At 42.9% G+C, this 19,838-nt stretch overlaps 2 protein-coding genes across 11 annotated transcripts in view; one reads left to right on the top strand and one right to left on the bottom strand.

Annotated features, from left to right (window-relative positions):
• LOC112256467 (lysine-specific histone demethylase 1A) overlaps window positions 1-8,233 on the top strand; it is a 28,463-nt gene extending 20,230 nt beyond the window's left edge. For 7 of the 9 annotated variants that reach the window (XM_024429747.2, XM_024429742.2, XM_024429748.2 and 4 more), the window contains 5 exons: window positions 1,469-1,656; window positions 2,766-2,880; window positions 3,336-3,463; window positions 3,732-3,878; window positions 7,135-8,233. In XM_024429747.2, the coding sequence (XP_024285515.1) occupies window positions 1,469-1,656; window positions 2,766-2,880; window positions 3,336-3,463; window positions 3,732-3,878; window positions 7,135-7,320 (764 nt within the window). In that variant the 3' untranslated portion in view covers window positions 7,321-8,233. The other 2 variants (XM_024429751.2, XM_024429752.2) reach the window with 2 other exon arrangements.
• Window positions 8,234-10,797: 2,564 nt separating this feature from the next.
• Window positions 10,798-19,838, bottom strand: part of LOC112256466 (leucine zipper protein 1) — an 84,996-nt gene continuing 75,955 nt past the window's right edge. For both annotated transcript variants that reach the window (XM_024429740.2, XM_024429741.2), the window contains exon 5: window positions 10,798-19,590. The gene's annotated coding sequence lies outside the window, so the exon portion shown is untranslated. The remainder of the gene's footprint in view (window positions 19,591-19,838) is intronic.

Here is a 19,838-nt window from a genome sequence, read left to right on the forward strand (position 1 = left end):
AAGATATTTCTGCTTTTTATATGATTTTATATTAATGCACACACTGAACAAAAATATATAAATACAACATGTTAAGTGTTGGTCCCATGTTTCATGAGCTGAAATAACAGATAGCATATAACAGATTTAACATCCCTTTTATTGAGAATTTCTCCTTTGCCAAGATAATCCACTGACCTGACAGGTGTGGCATAATCAAGAAACTCATTAAGCGGCATGATCATTACTCAGGTGCAGTTTTGACACAACACACACGAATGTCTCAGGTTGAGGGAGCATGCAACTGGAATGCCTACTCCAGGAATTTCCACCGGAGCTGTTGCCAGATAATTGAATGTTAATTTCTCTATCATAAGCCCCTAACTTCATCTCAGAGAATTTGTCAGTACGTTCAACTGGCCTCACATCCCCAGTCCATTTGTCTGGGGGCGAGCGGTTTGCCTGCCGTTAGTGATGTTGTGAACAGTGCTCCCCGTGGTGGAGTTATGGTATCGGCAGGCATAAGCTACGGACATCGAACACATTTTATTGCATTTTATCGATGACAATTTGAATGCACAGAGATACTGTGACGAGGTCCATTGTCGGCCATTTATACACTGCCATCACCTCATGTTTCATTGGGATAATGCACGGCCCCATGTCGCAAGGACCTGTACACAATTCCTGGAAGCTGAAAATGTCTGTTATTCCATGGCCTGCATACTCACCAGACATGTCACCCATTGAGCCTCTTATTGAGCCTCTTTGGGATACTTGTAGGACAGCGTTTTCCAGTTCCCGCCAATATTCAGCAACTTCGCACCGTCATTGAGTGGGACAACATTCCACAGGCCACAATCAGCGTCCTGATCAACTCTATGCGAAGGAGATGTCGCATTGCATGAGGCAAATGGTGGTCCCACCAGATACTGACTGGTTTTCGAGTCTACACCCTACCTTTTTTCTTTTTAAGGGTATCTGTGACCAACAGATGCATATGTGAAATCCGTAGGTTAGTGCCTAATGATTTTTTTCATTTAAAAAAATTTGATTTTAAAAAATAGGAAATTAGTCAATAATTATTTATCTTTGAAATTGTTGCATTTTTATATTGCCCCCTAATATTGTACAATCTGTTGCTTCTTTGCCCTGGGCTATTTGGTTTGAATTCAATTTGTGTTGTATTAAAAATTATTCAGCTTATGTCTTTTGTCATGTAAATGACATAGTATTGCATGAAATGTGTTTTTAAGTCAGCTTTTTATTTGGACCCTTCAACAACAAAAATCCCATGTGTGGTAACCCTAAAATGCCTCTGCGGAACTGTAGCCTATGCCACATGGCAAATATTATGGCTATATTATAAAGGGCCTTCTTCAACAGGAAATGTACCAAGCATCGAATTGCATCTGGTGCACAGACTTGTTTTGGGGGGGGGTGTGTTGTGTTGTTTGACTAATTGCGTGTATGTCTCTCGGATCTCCAGGCTGTGAGGTGATTGCGGTGAACACACGCTCCACCACTCAGACATTCATTTACAAGTGCGACGCGGTTCTGTGCACCCTACCCCTGGGTGTCATGAAGCAACAGCCCCCTGCCGTACAGTTTGTTCCCCCCCTGCCCGAGTGGAAGACCTCTGCTATCCAGAGGATGGGCTTTGGCAACCTCAACAAGGTACGGAACACCCCTCTTGGCTTTGCCACACTTATTTTAGGTGTTTATCCATGTGGATTGAGATGAATGGAAGACTTGAGTCTTGCTGCTGTACAAAATCGGTGTCAAAAAAAAAAAAAGCCTCTTTGCTCACTTGTTAGTAAACAACTAGGAAGCAAAGTAAAATCAGATATTTCCCGTTGTCAAGACATGTATTTCACTCATTCACTCACCCTGTCAATTCATTAGCATCCTGAGGCACCACTTTGCGTCCAGCATGAATCAGCCCAGGTGTTTTGTATATACACAGTGCAAAAAAAACAAGGTTACCTCTCTCCAAAATAGCATTTTATCCTGGTTTATATCAGCCCTGGGAGGGAGAGTTGGGGAGTGTGTACGGGTGGGTGAGTGAGGGTTTTGTCAATCTGTTAGTAATCGGATCAGAATCCAATCTCCACTTTCTCCCTCCCTCTTTTCTCACTAAGCCCCAATGTGCATCATCTACTGCAGAGTTTCTATCTCCTAATTCGGCTGCAGCAGAAAATGCTGCATCATTATGCAATGTGGGACCTGTTTGTGATGCCTCGTGGCCACCAGAGGGAGCGCTGCCTCTGGATATAATTGAATAGAGCCTAAACTCTACAGCCTTTTTATCAGCAAAACACCCTAATGACAGCATTTTGTAATATGAAAATATTTTGAGGGGAAGTGGGTCTTAAACAAATTAGACAAATATAGAACAGTCGGTTGGAACCATAGAACCGCTATCTAATTCTGTGTTTAGTGTAATGATGAAATGCAGTCGCTCAGGCTTCTCACATTTGGTCAAGTTCCATCTTTCCCTCGGGTGTCTCTTATGAAACCGTTCTCTTCTGATTCGTCCGACTCTTCAGGGTTCTTTCCATATAGTGAGCCGTGCCAGATCACTAGCATCAGAAAGGCCCAGAGCTCAGAATTCCTCCCAGTCTCCATGCTCCAACCTGTTTTTGTTACCTCGCCACAGGCCACCAAACCAGACTTATTGCCCAACTCCAAACTTTGCCTGGGAAACTGCCCTGACTAGATTAGTATATGTTTTTGGTGTGTGTTGAATCACTCATGCTGATATTGTGTGTCCCTCCCGTCACTAGGTGGTGCTGTGCTTTGACCGTGTCTTCTGGGACCCTAGTGTGAACCTGTTTGGCCATGTGGGCAGCACGACAGCCAGCAGGGGAGAACTCTTCCTCTTCTGGAACCTCTACAAAGGTGAGCACAGTGAACCAGGTGATTCTCTCAACACTGTGGCAATTGGGATCTTTCTCAATCAAATGTAGTTTAAAAAGCCCTTTTTACATCAGCAGTTGTTTTAAGTGCTTTACAGATACCTAGCCTGAAACTCCAAAGAGTAAGCAATGAAGAAGCACAGTGGCTTGGGGGAAAAACTCCTGTTTTCTTAGATTTAAATGTTCGTCCTTTCATCTCCTTCATTGCACTGATCTGAAAGAACTGACCAGGTGAAAGGCGGCCTAATGATCTTCTTCCACCATGTAGTTTTCAATTGTCCACAGTGCAGATAAAAGGGAGGACGCAAGGAGAGGCTGGATTTGTAAGCAATTGAGATCGAGACGTGGTGGCATTTTGGATGAAGTCACCCATTTTGACTTGGGCAGTATTTCATTCACCTATGCCTCTGAAGTTCATCAATGTGTCGTCGTCCCCAGCCCCCATACTGCTGGCACTGATGGCAGGAGAGGCGGCTGGCATTATGGAGAACATCAGTGACGATGTCATCGTCGGACGCTGCCTCGCCATCCTCAAAGGCATCTTTGGAAGCAGTGCAGTACCGCAGGCATGTGCGAATTGGCTTTCTTTGGACATAGAATTACACTCAATATGGCTGCTGGTCCACATATCACGGAATGTTGACTTGAATCAGAATTTTTGTTCTAGTTATGTTTCTATGAGTCCTCTCAAACCACCAGTCAAATACGTCATGTAAGCTAATCATATGTAGTTATTCATGTTGATTAGCTTTGGAACTGTTTAGTATTTACCAACCATATTTACTGGAATCTGATATCGGCATGGAAACTCACCGCTGTTTGTTGTCACGGCAGCCCAAGGAAACGGTGGTGACGCGTTGGCGTGCCGACCCCTGGGCGCGGGGCTCCTACTCGTACGTGGCGGCCGGTTCCTCTGGTAACGACTATGACCTCATGGCCCAGCCCATCACCCCTGGCCCCGCCATACCCGGAGCATCACAGGTAACACATCTGACCACTGTGATACATTGAGACAGTTTCCTGGATAGACATTAAACTCCTGGGTCAATAAGCATGCTGTGGAGAATCTCCTTTAAAAGTGCTTTCTGGTCCAGGACTAGTCTTAAGTCTGTGCCTGGGAAACGGTACTCTACACTACATATTAGGGATTAACACCGGTAACCAGGATCCTGCGACCACTTCACATTTCCACAAAAAATGTTATGACAAGACCTGGGGGGAGGGGGGGGAATTCCCCCAATGTCGCACTAATGCAATTCCACAATATACACAACATGTATACACAAAATGTAATGGCACCTTATCCCGAACAGGTTATCCCATGGAAGCCTTTAGCCTAACGTAGTTATTTCACACACAGTTGTCATAAATTCAAAGCACACGCATCATTGACTGCACACGTGACCTGAATGCAGTTTTCATTAGAACTGAAAATTCTATCCTTTTCCAACCCAATCCCAGTGAGCTGAAGTCTGAGCTATAGTCCGACATCACAAAAATTAAATGAACCTGAACATTTTGAGAGAACCTTAGGGTATATACATACGGTGCCTTCAAAGTATTCACACCCCTTTTTCAACATTTTGCTGTGTTACAGCCTGAATTTAAAATGGATTAAACTGCTATGTTTTGTCACTGGCCTACACACAATACCCCATAATGTCAGTGGAATTTGAACTTTAAATTATTATAATTTTTTAAAACCAATTTATTAATGAAATGCTGAAATGTCTGGAGCTCTGTGTGCAATAGAGCTCTGGCTCTGTGTGCAATAAATATGTTTAACATGAATTTTGAATGACCTACCTCATCTCTGTACCCCACACATAAAATGATTATGTAGGTCCCTCAGTCGAGCAGTGAATTTCAAACACAGATTCAACCACAAAGACCAGGGATGTTTTCCATTGCCTTGCAAAGGGCAGACATTGAATATCCCTTTGAGCATGGTGAAGTTATTAATTACACTTTGGATGGTGTATCAATACACCCAGTCACTACAAAGATACAGGCGTCCTTCCTAACTCAGTTGCCGGAGAGGAAAGAAACCGTTCAGGGATTTCACTCTGAAGCCAATGGTGACTTTAAAACAGTTGAATGGCTGTGATAGGAAACAACTAAGGATGGATCAACATTGTAGTTACTTCACAATACTAACCCATTTGACAGAGTGAAAAAAAAGGAACCTGTACAGAATACGAATATTCTGAAACATGCATCCTGTTTGCCACAAGGCACTGAAGTAATACTGCAAAAAATGTGGTAAAGCAATTCACTTTATTTCCTGAATGCAAAGTGTTATGTTTGGGGCAAATCCAATACAACACATTACTCAGTACCACTCTCTCCATCATTTGGGTATGCTTGTAATTGTTAACGACTGAGGAGTTATTCAGGTTTAAAAAAATTTTTTAATGGTGCTAAGCACAGGAAAAATCCAAGAGGAAAACTTGGTTCTGTCAGTTTTCCACCAGACACTGAGAGATGAATTCATGTGTCAGCAGGACAATAACCTAAAACACAAGGCCAAATCTCTACACTGGAGTTGCTTACCAAGAAGACATTGAATGATCCTGAGTGGCCTAGTTACAGTCTGCTTGAATAGCTATGGCAAGACTTGTAAATGGTTGTCTAGCAACGATCAACAACCAATTTGACAGAGCTTGAAGAATTTTTTAAAATATTATGTGCAAAGCTCTTAGACTTTACCCAGAAAGACTGTAATCGCTGCCGAAGGGGATTCTAACATGTATTGACTCAAGTGTAAATAATTTAAAGTAAGTATTCACACATTTCTGTATTTCATTTTCAATACATTTTCTAATATTTCTAAAAGCATGTTTTCACTTTGTCATTATCGGGTGTTGCGTGAGAAATTGAGTGGAGAAAGTCTAGGGCTATGAATGCTTTCTGCAGGCACTATTAATTTAAACTAGTGTGGAGGACAACGTGGCGGATGTGGGCGGCAGCAGAGTGAGGAGACGAAACAGCCTTTGGGCATAGAAAAAGTGCAGAGAGAAACTATTTAGTTATGAACTGAAGGATGAAAATATTGGAGTAAAGTAGGCTAATGCAATTGAAGGCATGTATCATTCTTCCTTATACCGAAATTCCCAAAGTCCTATCCAAATATTTAAAGCAATAGTTGTGTGTGTGTGTGTGTATGGTCTCCTAGATGATCATTTCGGCACCATTTTGATTGGGGCAGTGCCATCGCGCTGCTTTGAGACAATCGTGGGGGACTCTAGATAACTAAACTGACATGGATTGATTTTTCACTGCATCTCTGTTTGGATATTCGGTAACAATTAGGCTAGGGAGGTGAGCGCTAATGATCACATTTTCTAGTTTGATCATATGTTAACTGATCAGAACATTTTGCTATCATGTTGTACAAGTGGATTTTGTTCTTCAGCGTGTCCTACTCATGACCAAAAGCCTGTGACTTACTTCTCTGATAATCAACCAATGTTTATATATATATATATCTACAGACCGATTCAGTGAAACAAAAACAAAAAAAAAATATATATATATATATTTTTTTTGTTTCACTGAATCGGTCTGTAGATGTGGTTAATTGATCTCTGGCTGGACGGGTGGAAGTGGTAGCTTATTTGTTTGCTCATCTATCGTCCCAATCTGACTGAAACCCAAAATCTTGACTCCTGTCTCGCATGAAAAGTCCTTACTTTGTTTTGTATTATCAAAGCACGTCTCGCCTGTGTATGTCAAAAATACTGCTGTAACATTTCACCCGCTTCTCTGCTCTGTCTCATGCTGCTGCCCATAATATGAGCGCTTCGGTAGGGAAGGTTTGATCAACAAATATCAGAACAGAGTTGGTCACCGTTTTTAAGATACGTTACCTTGATATTTAAACAATTTCCTTATAAACAAAGACTATATCCCCCCCATCTGAATCATTAAACGGCCCGTTGCTCTAAGCCAATGAGAATGTTGAATATTACCACACGCTAGAAAGTCGCTCTGCACATTTCATGCATTTTTTTGGCCAATCCCATTCACTAAACCACCAGAGCATGTGTGCAAATCTCATCCTCCTTAGCCAACCCACAATTATTTGACCAAACCGAGTGGTTCCCGACAGATGTTTTAGGGTCGTTCTGATGTTGACACACTAATTGACGGGAACACTCAAATTTATGTTTGGGATGATGAGTTTGTCGTTTTGATGGTTTTGTTTTTTTTCTCTCCCCATTTTTTTTCCCCGCAGCCTGTCCCTCGTCTGTTCTTCGCTGGGGAGCACACTATCCGGAATTACCCGGCCACGGTGCATGGTGCCCTGCTCAGCGGCCTGCGAGAGGCGGGACGCATCGCAGACCAGTTCCTGGGCGCCATGTACACCCTCCCCCGACAGGCCACGCCCACCACCACCCTTCAGCCCTCCCCCAGCGTCTAGACCCCTTTCCCTTTACAATGTCCTTCCATGTTCAAGTGATGTCAGTGACTCCTGTTAACAAAGACTCTTTAGATGTAAAGAATGTGCCTGTGTTTTTGTTTTAACCCCACCAATGCTAATATATGGACAGAACAGTGAAACCCCAATGTACATTCCCAAAGGACGAGCCAGCACCAGCACATTACTTAGCCTGTTCTTGTCCCCTTAATATGACCACATCCACCACCACCTCACTAAGTCAACGCTGTGAGTCCTCATAGCTGATGCAGCTAGGTGGAACCTTCAATGGAAGTCTCAGATGCTTCAGTCTCCCTTCCGGCCCTGTTAGCTAACCTCCGTGCTGCTAGAAGGTGATTAGTCATGGATGAGGGTAGGAATTGGCCTATTTGGATGGACCAGGGTCTACTATGAGCAGGGTAGCCAGTTCCTACCCCAGTAGGATGACACTAGTGTCATAGCTGACCTCGTTCCAGCGATAAAGATGGATGGGCTGAAGAGGCGGAACAACAGAGGGCAGCCGATCAAACGCTGCTCCCTACCTACTGTACTTGTAAAGGGCAGGTGTGCGGCGCTATCTAGCAACACAATTGCACTCACTCCCATTGAAACGCTAGTTGCTGCAATGTTGTAGCCTACAAGTGCATTGTATTGATTATTTTAAGGCTACTGTCGTTAATGTTAGTTGTATGCCATGTAGGGTTGGAGGAAAGAAAAGTTTGTATTGAAATGCAAAAAGATCCATACTATGATTGTTGAGCGAGAAATTCCAGTTGTGAATGTTTCTTAATTATTTTAACAGCTAGTTTTGATATTTTGTTGTCATTACATACTTAAAAAAAACTTTTGTCGTTTGGGTATAAAAATAAATACATCTTGCCAGTCAAGAGAACTAGTTTCTTATTGAACAAGTTCAGATGGTATCTGCAGTGTTTCATTCAGGTTTCATCCCCTAGTTAACACAATCCAGGTGGTTATGAGTGGAGGAGACAATCTCTCCTTTCTCCTGAAGTGTACACTCGTTCACAACCCACAAATCTAAAAGCATTGGATTGTAGGCATGGGCTAGTGGGAGTTTCTGCCATATTTATACCAGTAATTTCCTTTTAAAATCAATATAGGGACGTGAACACGTGCAGACTTTGGGAGGAAGGAGAGATAATCGGGACTCCCCACTAGCCACACATCGCTGACCTGGGTGGCCACAGTGTTTTATGTAGTGTTGACTCCCTGTCCTCTTCCTGACCATTGGCCTGCTCCCTGGAGCGTGTGGTGGCTGTGACAGGCTTTGCCAGCTTACGCCATTGTAGGGGTCTGATGGACCAATGGAAAAATTGCACTGGGAAGTTTGGGAACATAGCTCAATGCCAATATCTCTATATTAGAGGGATTTTTCCTCTGCATAGAACTGTGGACCACAGCGGTTTGACTTAACTATAGTAACTTTGGTTGGAAATGTATTGAAATAGCTCTCAAGGTTGGCACTGGGTTATTTCCATGTGTGGTTTACCATGGGGCTCAGGGTGGCTGGTGGGATTTGTATTATCTATACACACACTGTTTCCATTGGAGTTCAGAACTTTCTTCTCCTATGGGCAGGTGTATGTCTCCCTGCTTGCGAGATATGTCACACAAAGCTTTGAAGGAGGCTGCCTTCAGCGTGTCTGAACAAATCTCCAACACCCGTGTGACTCACACAGCAGCCTGGAAATGTACCCAGACTCTTGTCACGTGACAGTTTCAAGAATCAGCTAGAGGTATCAAACTCATTCCATGGGGGCCTATTTTTTTTTTTTTTCATTTTAATTAAGACCTCAACAACCATGTGAGGGTGGTTCCTTGCTAATTCAGTGACCGTAATTCCAAGTACATAGGAGTGAAAACCCGCAGACATTCGGCCCTCCATGGAATGAGTTTGACACGTGGCCTACACTATTGATACTCAAACCCAAGTCAGGATGATAGTAGAATTGATGGAAAAGCCTTAGGAGATCACATTGTAGTAGATGCCAAAAGGCAGGTACTAACATGTTGCAAGAGTCATGTAAGCTTACGTTCATTTTAGTTCTGGAACCACTTGAAACACCTGCAGTCACATCCGCATAACATAACCTCTTAACAATTTAGCGATATTTACTAAATTAAACTGCTAAGGTTTTCATATTCAAAATTTGGTGGTTGAAATGGAGTTCTCTTTCTCCCTACCAACTTGCATAGTGATTTATTTGCATGCTTGACGTCACACATACTATTTAGGTCACCCATGCCAGTATACTCGTGAATTTCTGAGCAGGTTTTCCTAAGTCCCTCCCTAGGACATGACCTTTTGAGAAATTATGACCTTGAATGAGACCTTTTAACCCCATGGTCCATATCCATAAAGCATATAAGTAGGAGTGATGATCTAGGATCAGGTTGGCCTTTCAGATCCAAATTGATACGATTATATCGACAGGTGGGGTCCTGATCAGCAATCCTACTCAGATATTTTGCGGATACGGGCTCGATTCAATCCGTAGCACTAAAGATCCACGCGACAGCGCAATTGAAATTTAAAGGCAATGTTCCCTCGTTCGCGAAGACTGCATTTACTGTAAACACTTCATATGGGGTCTCAATGGGAATTTACCTTTAAAAATTCAATCGCACCACGGATTGAAACAAGGCCTTAACCTACTCAGTGGTCCCCCGGAACCTTTTTTTTTTTTTGTATTGTGACCCACTTTTCCAGAGTTCAATCAATGGCTTAATTCACACTCAGGTTATACAATGGTTTTGATTTTTTGTTGTTATGTGCAGACAAACTCATAAGAAATATCCATGCTATCACAACTTGTGTCAAATGCACTCATTTGGATAGCCCAGATTGCTCATACTATCAAATTGGTTGATAAGCAACTGCTGGTTAGGGTTAAGTTAATGGTTAGGACACGATTAAAGGTGAGTAGAGAGTTGAAATGTTACTGACAGTCCATCTGTAGATGCGCTGCAGACCATTCAAATAAAGTGCCACCCATTAGTCTGAGCTAGGCCAACCCATCAAGTTTGCAGCCGACGTGACTGAGCCAAGCCACCAGCCCCACTATAACCCTGTCACTAGACCTGCTTGATGCAAGACTGTCGGGGAACAATCCTAGCCTTCTCACAGCCAGGCAGTGCTGTTTAATAGCAAGGTGAGTGTGCTGACTGGGCATTCCACAAGGGTTTGTGGTTTCCACGTCGTCAAAACGTCCTCTCTTTAGCCAAGTCTCAATTGCAGGTGATATAAAAGCAATGGAATTGTTGCTCTCGCCCAAAACACACTCGCGTGCAGTGCACTCACACGTGCTAGGGAGTGGCGCTGTCAAATCCAAGCATGCAGAGGCCTCGAAACAAAAATTAAAAAACCTAAAAACACTGTCGAGTGGACTTTTACACTTTCCCGTAACACAGAGGCATACACAGTACAGGTGCAAAGTATAGTCGACACGGACACAAAAACAAGGTTACAAACAAGTTGCTTTTTTTATTTGATTGGAATACATAGTCCGCTGTACAGTTGGCAGCTTTGAGAGACCTACATGCAGGAGTGCGGGAAGGTTAAACATGCACAAATGTATTATTACTCGAGGACAGAAAAGCATCCCGCACCGTTTTGCTGTGTATTACCGGCACAGAAAAGCTTGGCGCAGCGACACCCAGAATAACCTTTTTGATCTGATTTCATAACGTACATTTCTCTCTTCGTTACAACGTTCAGTCCCCCCCATATTTCAGAAGCATTTCTATCCATCTATAAACACACTGCAATATAAAAACATGACTTCCAACCCCCCCTAGTTGATTGTACAGGCCAAATTCCCCTGTGTGTGTGGGAGTGGGTGTGTGTTGGAGAATCTCCAGTTCTTCACAAGTATGTGTGTGTGTGTGTCTTGAGGCCTAAACATCTTTTTCTTTGGCAGCATTTGCAAACAGCACACAAGATGAACAAACCCTGAATTAATGGGGGGGGGGGAACAGAGTAGCAAAAAACCTGGACCGACTGACTGATTCCTGAACCGCTAATAAAACAGGACGCCACATGGCAAATGACTTAAGACTGTTGACTCCTAGCAGACCCACTCCTGATAAAATGTACATTACTCTCATTCTTCAATGACTATGACACAAGGCTGGCTTCTGACATGTCTCTCTCCTCTTGCCATCTCATAGCTCAAGGTCATGAGACATCTCTCGCACTAAAACAAAAAGGGGAAAGTATTCTCCAGGAATGCATTAATGAGAAAGATGCATACAGTATCTAGCAAAAATGAAATCCTTACAATCAAAGAGGACAAATACTAAATATATTTCAATAAGGCCCACTTTACAAAATTACAAGATTTTCTTAAATAAAATCTATCTGATACAGCTTCCAAAATAAGACATCTTTTGTTTTACAAAACTGACACAAAAATACATGGGCTGAAAAAAAAGAAAAACCCTCAAATTGAATATTTCCCCTTATTTCAGCACAAATAGTCAAAGAGACAGGGTATCCATCTTGGAAAACACTGGCGCTGTCTCACGGACTGTAAAATGGAAACACTGTGGAATGATTTTGGCACAATGTTAGAAGGCAAAGACGGATGTGATCGAGTGCCATGCCTCACGAAATCATCACAATTGTTTAAAAAAAAAATGAAGGACTCCATAATAATTTGTACAATAACAGTCTACAACTCCTCACGCTATCAGACGAGTTGTTGCTTTCAATCAATTTCAATTTGGCCGGTGCAAAAAAAACATGCGCACGCGCACACACACACACACACACACACACACACTTTGATGACCATTACATTCAGCAAAGAAAAATAATCACAAAGAGTGGAATAAAATTGTCAGGGACACACGCAAAAGTGACTTTTGACAAAAGGGGGCTTACTTATGTAGGGTCTTAAGTTAAGTGCTGGTTAAGTGCAGATTACCGTTTCTGATGTCCATTGACACCATGAACCCTCCAGTTACAAAGGAGGCCTTTGAGGACCAATGCCAACTCATTCCAAAGAGCCATTTCCGGTCTCTTAGCCTCCCTCCGTTAAGTACATTCTCCGCTACTTTGTAAGAGAGGAAAAAACAATGACGTGTAAATAACAGATGTTTATACACCAGAAGTTACAGAATGAGGAGAGTTAACCGTTCTGTTCTCATCTCAAAATGGTGGGAGGTTCTTCCTGTCTAAACCTAGTCTTTCTCCTATCATACCTAATCGGACAATCTCCATACAGCAGTAATCTGAGCAGACAAAATATCTGTGATACTCACTATACCCAAACAAAGACATTTGGAGACTTCAGAACCATTGCCCTTTTGAAATCCTGCAATGCCTTATTTCGATTTCCAGCTGCGTGTGGAGCCTGGAAAGACTCCAAAACATCATTCGTTAATACCCAGTTTACACTTGAGGACGTTCTGTGGTAAGGGGTCCTGATGACACATCCTCTTCCCCAAATCAGAGCTCCTCAACGCACATCCACTCCTCTTGCTAACCCTTAGATGGGCATAGCGAGGCCATTCAGCAGTGGAAGTTATGGTAACGTTACAGTGAAGTGTTCATGTACACATGGGCCATGTAGGGGAGAAGTGGATGTGCATTTCTGCTGGGGGAGTTTCAGCCTTATCCTTTAAAAAACGTCTTTCTTTGAAGCCCATCTCCGGGACGACCCTTGGAGAGCACATTAAACCTATGGTTTCCGACAGCTGCTGTCATCCTGGGACCCCCCCCCCCCTCAGAGTGTAGGGGGCAGGGGAGACTGTATGGCGGGGGAAGGGGTGCTGGCCTTGCATCATAGGCTTAATGATATGATGATACCCAACCCATGGCGACGTACGTCTATGACCGTTGAAGTGCACGTGTTCTGGGCTCAACTTTGACACGGAGCTCCGAAATCCGTACCTTCTTAAAAAGGAGCTCAAGCTCAATTTACCTACTATCAAAATATCCCCAGTGAGTGATTCGCATCGAGAGTCTGCACAGACACTTGAATATGAGCATTATACATAAATCCCTTGGCTATGATGGACACAACCACTAGCATGTGGATTTTGGCACATCAGAGCGGGCCAGTTTTGACTGGACACCCATCGACTGCCTCTGTTTCAGGGCTAGTGCTGGACGCTGCCAAATCGTCTCGATTTCCCCCCCAGTATTTATAACCCTCCAAAGTCAAAGGGAAAGACGCGATTAGCTCCAGCCTTGACCTTCGACCTTTCGGTTACCCGGGAGCTGTATATCAGTGTCTGCTGGCAAGCTTTGGCAGCCTGTAAAACGGCTCTCAGAACTAGCATTGCTTATCACGGGCGTTAAAAATCAAGGCATTCTTGAGGTAGGGGAAGGAGGAGAAAAAGGGGGGAAACTGGAACCACTGTACTCTTCCCTTCTCAGAACCACTGTGCAGGACAGAAGTGACAAGGTCGGAAACACAGATTTGGAACGAGTGGCCGGCTGGCGGTCGTCATGCTGGTAACCGAGGAGGACTGGTCGCGGGGCCAAGTCGTCACGTAGCCCTTGGCACATCAGCCCAGGGCTTCTGAACAGCATCAAGCGGTGTGCGTTTGCACTAAACACATGTTCGCAGACGGGCCAGTAGCCGTGTAAGGGACCACATGGCAACACTAATGCTTTATGATGCTGAGCTGAGCCGGAGCCCTTCTAACAGGCGAATCGAAAGGGCAGAACATTTTGGGCAGCGAACATATGTTTATGGGTCCCAAAACAAAACTTTTCAATTCAAAAGATTGGAAGTTCTTGGTATTTTCTGGAAAAGGTTCTTCTATAAAATATTCTCTCCAAGTGTAAAAATCCTTGCAAATGTGTAATGAGCATTCCTTATACTTGTCCACACAATAACCAGTAGACAAACCTTGACTAAAACTTCCTCTCATAATTCTAGACCAGGATTATCACACACACAGCATTGACAGTAAGTGGAGGAATAATTATTTAAAAAGGTAAACACGTAAATTGCTAGATAGCAAGAGGAGGGTAATTGCACCTCCAATTTCCACAGGGTTAGAGGAATACAAGGTGGTGATTTCAGGGTCGGGGGTCATTATTGTTGTATTCTGTGTGATGACTTCTTCCATTTCCCATTCTCAATACGCTATGAAATCTAAAAAGGCCTGTAAATGATAGGTCCCCATCACCAAACTGCAAAGTTCACAATGAAAAATAGGTATATGCATTTTGTAGTAAATAATTAATAAATATGAAAGCTACAGTGAAAATGCTGGTTGGCTGGTACTATACAGGTAAAGCTAAACTACAACAACTGACAGGTATCATGGGGAAACTCCTACCTCTCTGGTCAATCTCGCATAGGAAACTTGATATCTGACTGGTCGAGACCTCTAAGAGAACTAGTGAACAAGCTGGCCGTAGAACGATACGGTTCGTATTAACACCTGTATTACCCCATTCTGGATCCAACGTCCTAGTCATCGCATGGCGTAATAATACACTGACTCTCCAATAGGATCTGAGGGGGGAGGTTAATTAGCTCTTTTGCTTTACAATGACAGCCAAGCCAACAAGCAAAGGTCATTCTCAGGTTCAGCTGCCATTCCTGAAGCGATATGGTACCCCTCCTACCAGAGTTTGTAGTTAGGAGTTTAGAGTTCACAGAGTATTGCCTGTATGAATATTGCAGTGTGTATATGTAAGAGTATATCAGACCTCAAAACTATGCTGGTGGTGTTTCTATGGCACCCCCATGATTTCTAGGTTTCTGGCCAGAGTGACACCAACCCTCCCTTATCCAAGAACAAAAAGTCCAGTTTTAATATTAAAACAAAATACATTTCTATAGAAAAAAAAAAAAAACGAGTTGAGTTGAGACGATTCGCACTGCGAACCCAGTCGCGTACATTTGGACTGATTGTTCCTTGTGGATATTGGACAACACGAGCCCAATGCCTTGCTTCCTGTGCTGGATTGGCTGTTCACAGCAGCGCTGCAGAGTTTACAGCTAGATCCAGGTCAGCAGTTCCAGTCGGAGCCTCCATTCTGTGTCCAGTCCAGGGAGGGAGGTGTGCTGAAGCAAAGCACCCTAGGAATAGTAGTCCTCTTCCAGATGACTAATATTCAGTATATGCCCCCTCCCCAAGCTAAAATACATGCATTCAATTATTCATTGAGTGCAGACAAAAAAGGGGTGGACCTTCTTTTCTGCCATTTGTCCAAACAGACAATCCGCTCTATTCCACAATTCCAGTTGGGGGGGGGGGTGATGGTGAGCAACAGGGAGTGAATGACTGGGAAACAAAATGAAGCACAATTTGAAGGTTTGATCAAAGTCCTTGGCTACCAACTTCCGTAATGCTTAGGTTCTGGTGTTGAAGATGATATGTTGTATGCAGCCTATAAGTAAATAAGAATGTGCATCTATGACAGGGTCCTTATCTTTGTTGTTCTTAAAGCAGAGGGCATGCAGGAGGCACACAACTTCAAAACGCTCCTCTTATACAGTACGTAGAAACATGCAAACTTCCGCAAAGCCCTACATTCAAACCTCTTTCAGGCCGACATTATGCATTCCCTGGGACGATAGTCATGTTTTGTGGGTTAAAAATGGCTTTAGGTGTGCGTGTGTGAGTGTGTGCGCAATGTGCAAAATAAAACCCTGCAAAAATGCTATGGTTGTCGGTAAAGAACGACCAATAGTTGGTCGGGACAATATTTTGTGCCGATATTAGCCTTTCCTATTCTATCGGCTCAGCCGGTTTCCCCTTTAAAGCCTCAGCGCACTTGCCTCTCGTGTGAAACTCCTGCTGGCCGGCACCGCCCATTGCTAGTTAGCCTGTCCTCAAGGAACCTCTGGGATGCTTGCTAGCTACCCACTCATGCTGCATATAAATTTAGCACACTTGAATAGTGCCACATGGAATGTAGAAATGTTTAGTGTTAATTTACTGTTTGGCAAAACAATGTCCATACAGACTGCAGCACTTTACAAAGCAACATACCAATAGCTAGTGTTCATAAAGACAACTTTGCTAACGTCAGTTCTCTACCCTAGAACTTTATTTGTGGTAGCTACCATAAAGCAAAACATGCTCATTTCAAAGCTGATTGTCACCAAAAATTGGGTTAATAATTCACTGCTAAATGACTACATGAGTGGCCAGTGGTTTCTTCTCTCGAACTGCCTGGCTACTTGAGTCCTGAGTGGTGAATTTTCTCTTAAAAAGGTGCTACACCTCGAATTTCTCCCAAGTTGGAAGCTAGGTGAATTGTAACAGCACTCGGCCGCATTCAAAACAAATCTCCCCCTCCCCAGCATCCCATTTCCCCATAACAAGGCGGAGGCTCACGCTTTACTTCTCACACCTTTAACTTTTTGTTTTTGTCCACCAGCTTTTTGTTTTTGAAAAGGTATTTCACAGCGATTTAGATGATACAATGATTCCCTACACCAGTGGTCACCAACCGGTCAATTGCGAGCGACTGGTTGATCTCCAAGCATTTCTAGTCAATCACCAAACATTTCTGTAAAAAACCAATGATAAAGCCTTGCGTTCCTATTTGTATTTTTTTATTGGTTTCTCGCTGTTGACGGTAAGTTTACCTGATTCAGCAGCCCTAGCGATGGGAAGGCAAATTAATCCCATTTTGAACCACTTCATGTGTCTGAAAGTAGAACGCCTACCTATCCGGCAGGCCCAGAAAGCAATTCAAGTGCACCTATAGGCCTACCGATGTCTAATCAGATCACTGCACTGTTTCCCCGAGCAATAGACTGTAAAAAGAAGCAAAGTTGATACTGTGAGATTTCAAAAAAACATTTAAAACCATGAACTAGAGAGACTCAACAAATACATCAAAGAGTTTCTGTTTTTATGAGTAAGTTCATGTCTAAGTTGCTATTCAGCACTGTCAACACACTGTTCAACACCTTTTATAAGCCATAAAATGCACTTTCTCCCCACTTCCACTCACGCTACAACCAGCACTGCTGCAATAAATGAGGACAGCAAAGCTTGCGTTGTTATTATTAGTGGCTTGTCTTTTTTAATATCAAGTATTTAACTTTCTCTGGCAACATGGAATATTGCATGAAGCAGAAATAATGCAGTGCGACTTGAGTTTCGCCATTAGATGGAAGACTGTGTCCCATTTTCACAGCAGAGGGAGGGAGAGCGAAGGGATGGTGAGTCGGGTGAGGGTCAACCTCACCGCTGCTCGCTCCCTCCTCAGACTGACCAATAGATCCAGGCAATCAGTCCAGTAAAAAAAAAAATATATGCTCACTCAGCCTCTCAAGTAATACGACAAATGATCTATTACCAGTGTGATCATATACCTATAATTCCAAAATGAGAAGAACAACATTGGCACGGCAATTCAAGCATAGTCCATATGCAGTGATAATGTATTGGGCCTATAGCCTACTGCACAGACCTCATTGCTACATAACCGTTTTTAATTGGTTAATGTTGCATAGCGTTTATTTTTTTTGCGTTTTTTTTAAGTCATGTTAAAAAAAAGGGCGGTAGATCTCGGCTTGCATTTTTTACTCAAGGTGATCTCGACTCAGAAAAGGTTGGTGACCACTGCCCTACACTGTTAAGTGCTTGTTTTCTCACAAACTGAAATTGAGCGAACAGTGTAGAATTTTAACAACCAGTAAAGGACGGAGCGACTTCTACATTATCCGATTGACCCCTTTTCCACTAGATAACACAGCCAAAGTCAAAACAGCTTTCCCATTTTGACAACAGATGCAGCTCTGGCGGGAGAAATCACTATGCGAATATCACAGCCAATCACAACACTGGCAGATAAGTAACACTGAAACACTATCATTCCACTCTATTATGAACATTTTCTGTAATTACAATGCAACAATTCAGAAAAATCCTATGTGTAGCACCTTTAAAGAGACAGCGCACGTCTTCATAAAAGAAGACAATAGGCTACTCCTATTAACATTTTGTTGATCACTAGGCCTAACAGGGTTTGGTAGACTACTTTCTAAATGGAATGTGTTACAGTTACCTGTCCAAAATTGTAATCAGTAACAATATGATTACTTTCAGTTACTTTTGGATTATATGCGAAGAAGACAAAAAGGATCCATCAAACACATTTGGTGTGTCATCATAGTGGTGTCTGACTTCTGGTCAGACTCCCTCAAGTGGAACAAACTTAACACTTGCGGTATCAATGTATGTTTTTCCCACAAACATAATTTCTGAATTTAAAAGTAATCAAGTTTACTCCCCAACCCTGAGGCTAACATGGTCCCAAATAGAAGGGAAACTTATTGTCATCTGTAGACCCATAGATCATTGAAATGAGCCCAAATTAGCTCAAAAGCTGAATGCATGCAGTCGTATTGGGTATGATTTGACCTGTATTGTGAGTAGGCAAGCCAATGCCATCTTGATTTACCCAGTTTATCAAGAGATTAAGCATTCAAAACAATGATTACCATTATATTATGTAGATAGATTTTTTTTTAAGTACAATTGATTTATGGCTGTCTCTGGGAATTTATCAAAATGCTCAAATTTAATTATATTCATTATCGGCATAAAATATTGTCCATCGGCCTCCTTGACCTCCAAAAATCAGTATCAGTATAGGCCCTTAAACCCATATTGGTCGTTCTCTAGTTGTCAGTATAAAGCAAATGCATGGTCTAAGCGCTCACCAAATTAAGTTTGAATAAGTCAAAGATCAGAGTAGATTTATTTTTAATCCAAGTAATTCGCTCCCCGTTTCTGGTCACATGGGTACACCCTTTGTGCAGCTCCGCTGGGAAGTTCCAAAGTGAGGTCTTGTAACGGTCCACTCCGAAAGACAACAAATCCTTCCTTCCTGTGTCTCTCTTCTTCTCCCCCCCCCCCACACACACACACATGCACACACCTCTAGGCCCAGTCACCCAAGTGATCATCTCTCCCTTGTCGAGTCTGAGGAATACATTATAATACATCTGGTAGGAGAAGATGCGGAAGAGGATACATTCACTGGTGGTGAGGTCCACACCAGAGCGATACTGTATATGGGCATATTATAATACAACTGATGTTGTGTCTGTGCAAATGGAAGGGTGTGGTTGAAGGTTTCAGAGGGCGGCCATCTTGTTTTTGCACTCCGAGAAGCATGGGTAGGTGCTGGACAGGGACTTGAGAGTTGTTATTCTTCTGTATGGCTGTGACTGCTGTTGCTCTGGGATTTAGATATGCTTGATACAGTACATTTCTCCTTGTTGAGGGGCTCCAAGCAGTTTGGGGGCATGGAGAGCTCTGGGAAAAAAAGAGTGCACAAGTCGCATACTAAGAGAGGGCTGGGCGGCGTCATTCGAGTAGGAGTAAAACTTGTACTTCCTTTGATTAAAGTACAAAGTGCAGTCAAGCAGTCACTAGTGGCTCAGTCTGGAGTCACATTTTTATCCTCTGACGGAGTTCTAAAAAGATTCCCACCATAAAAATACAGTAGTTGTAATAGTCATGGCTATTACACAGTTTCAGTGAGATGAGAAGATAATCTCTCA

Source organism: Oncorhynchus tshawytscha, linkage group LG08 (assembly GCF_018296145.1).
Source record: "Oncorhynchus tshawytscha isolate Ot180627B linkage group LG08, Otsh_v2.0, whole genome shotgun sequence".
Classification (NCBI taxonomy): domain Eukaryota; kingdom Metazoa; phylum Chordata; class Actinopteri; order Salmoniformes; family Salmonidae; genus Oncorhynchus; species Oncorhynchus tshawytscha.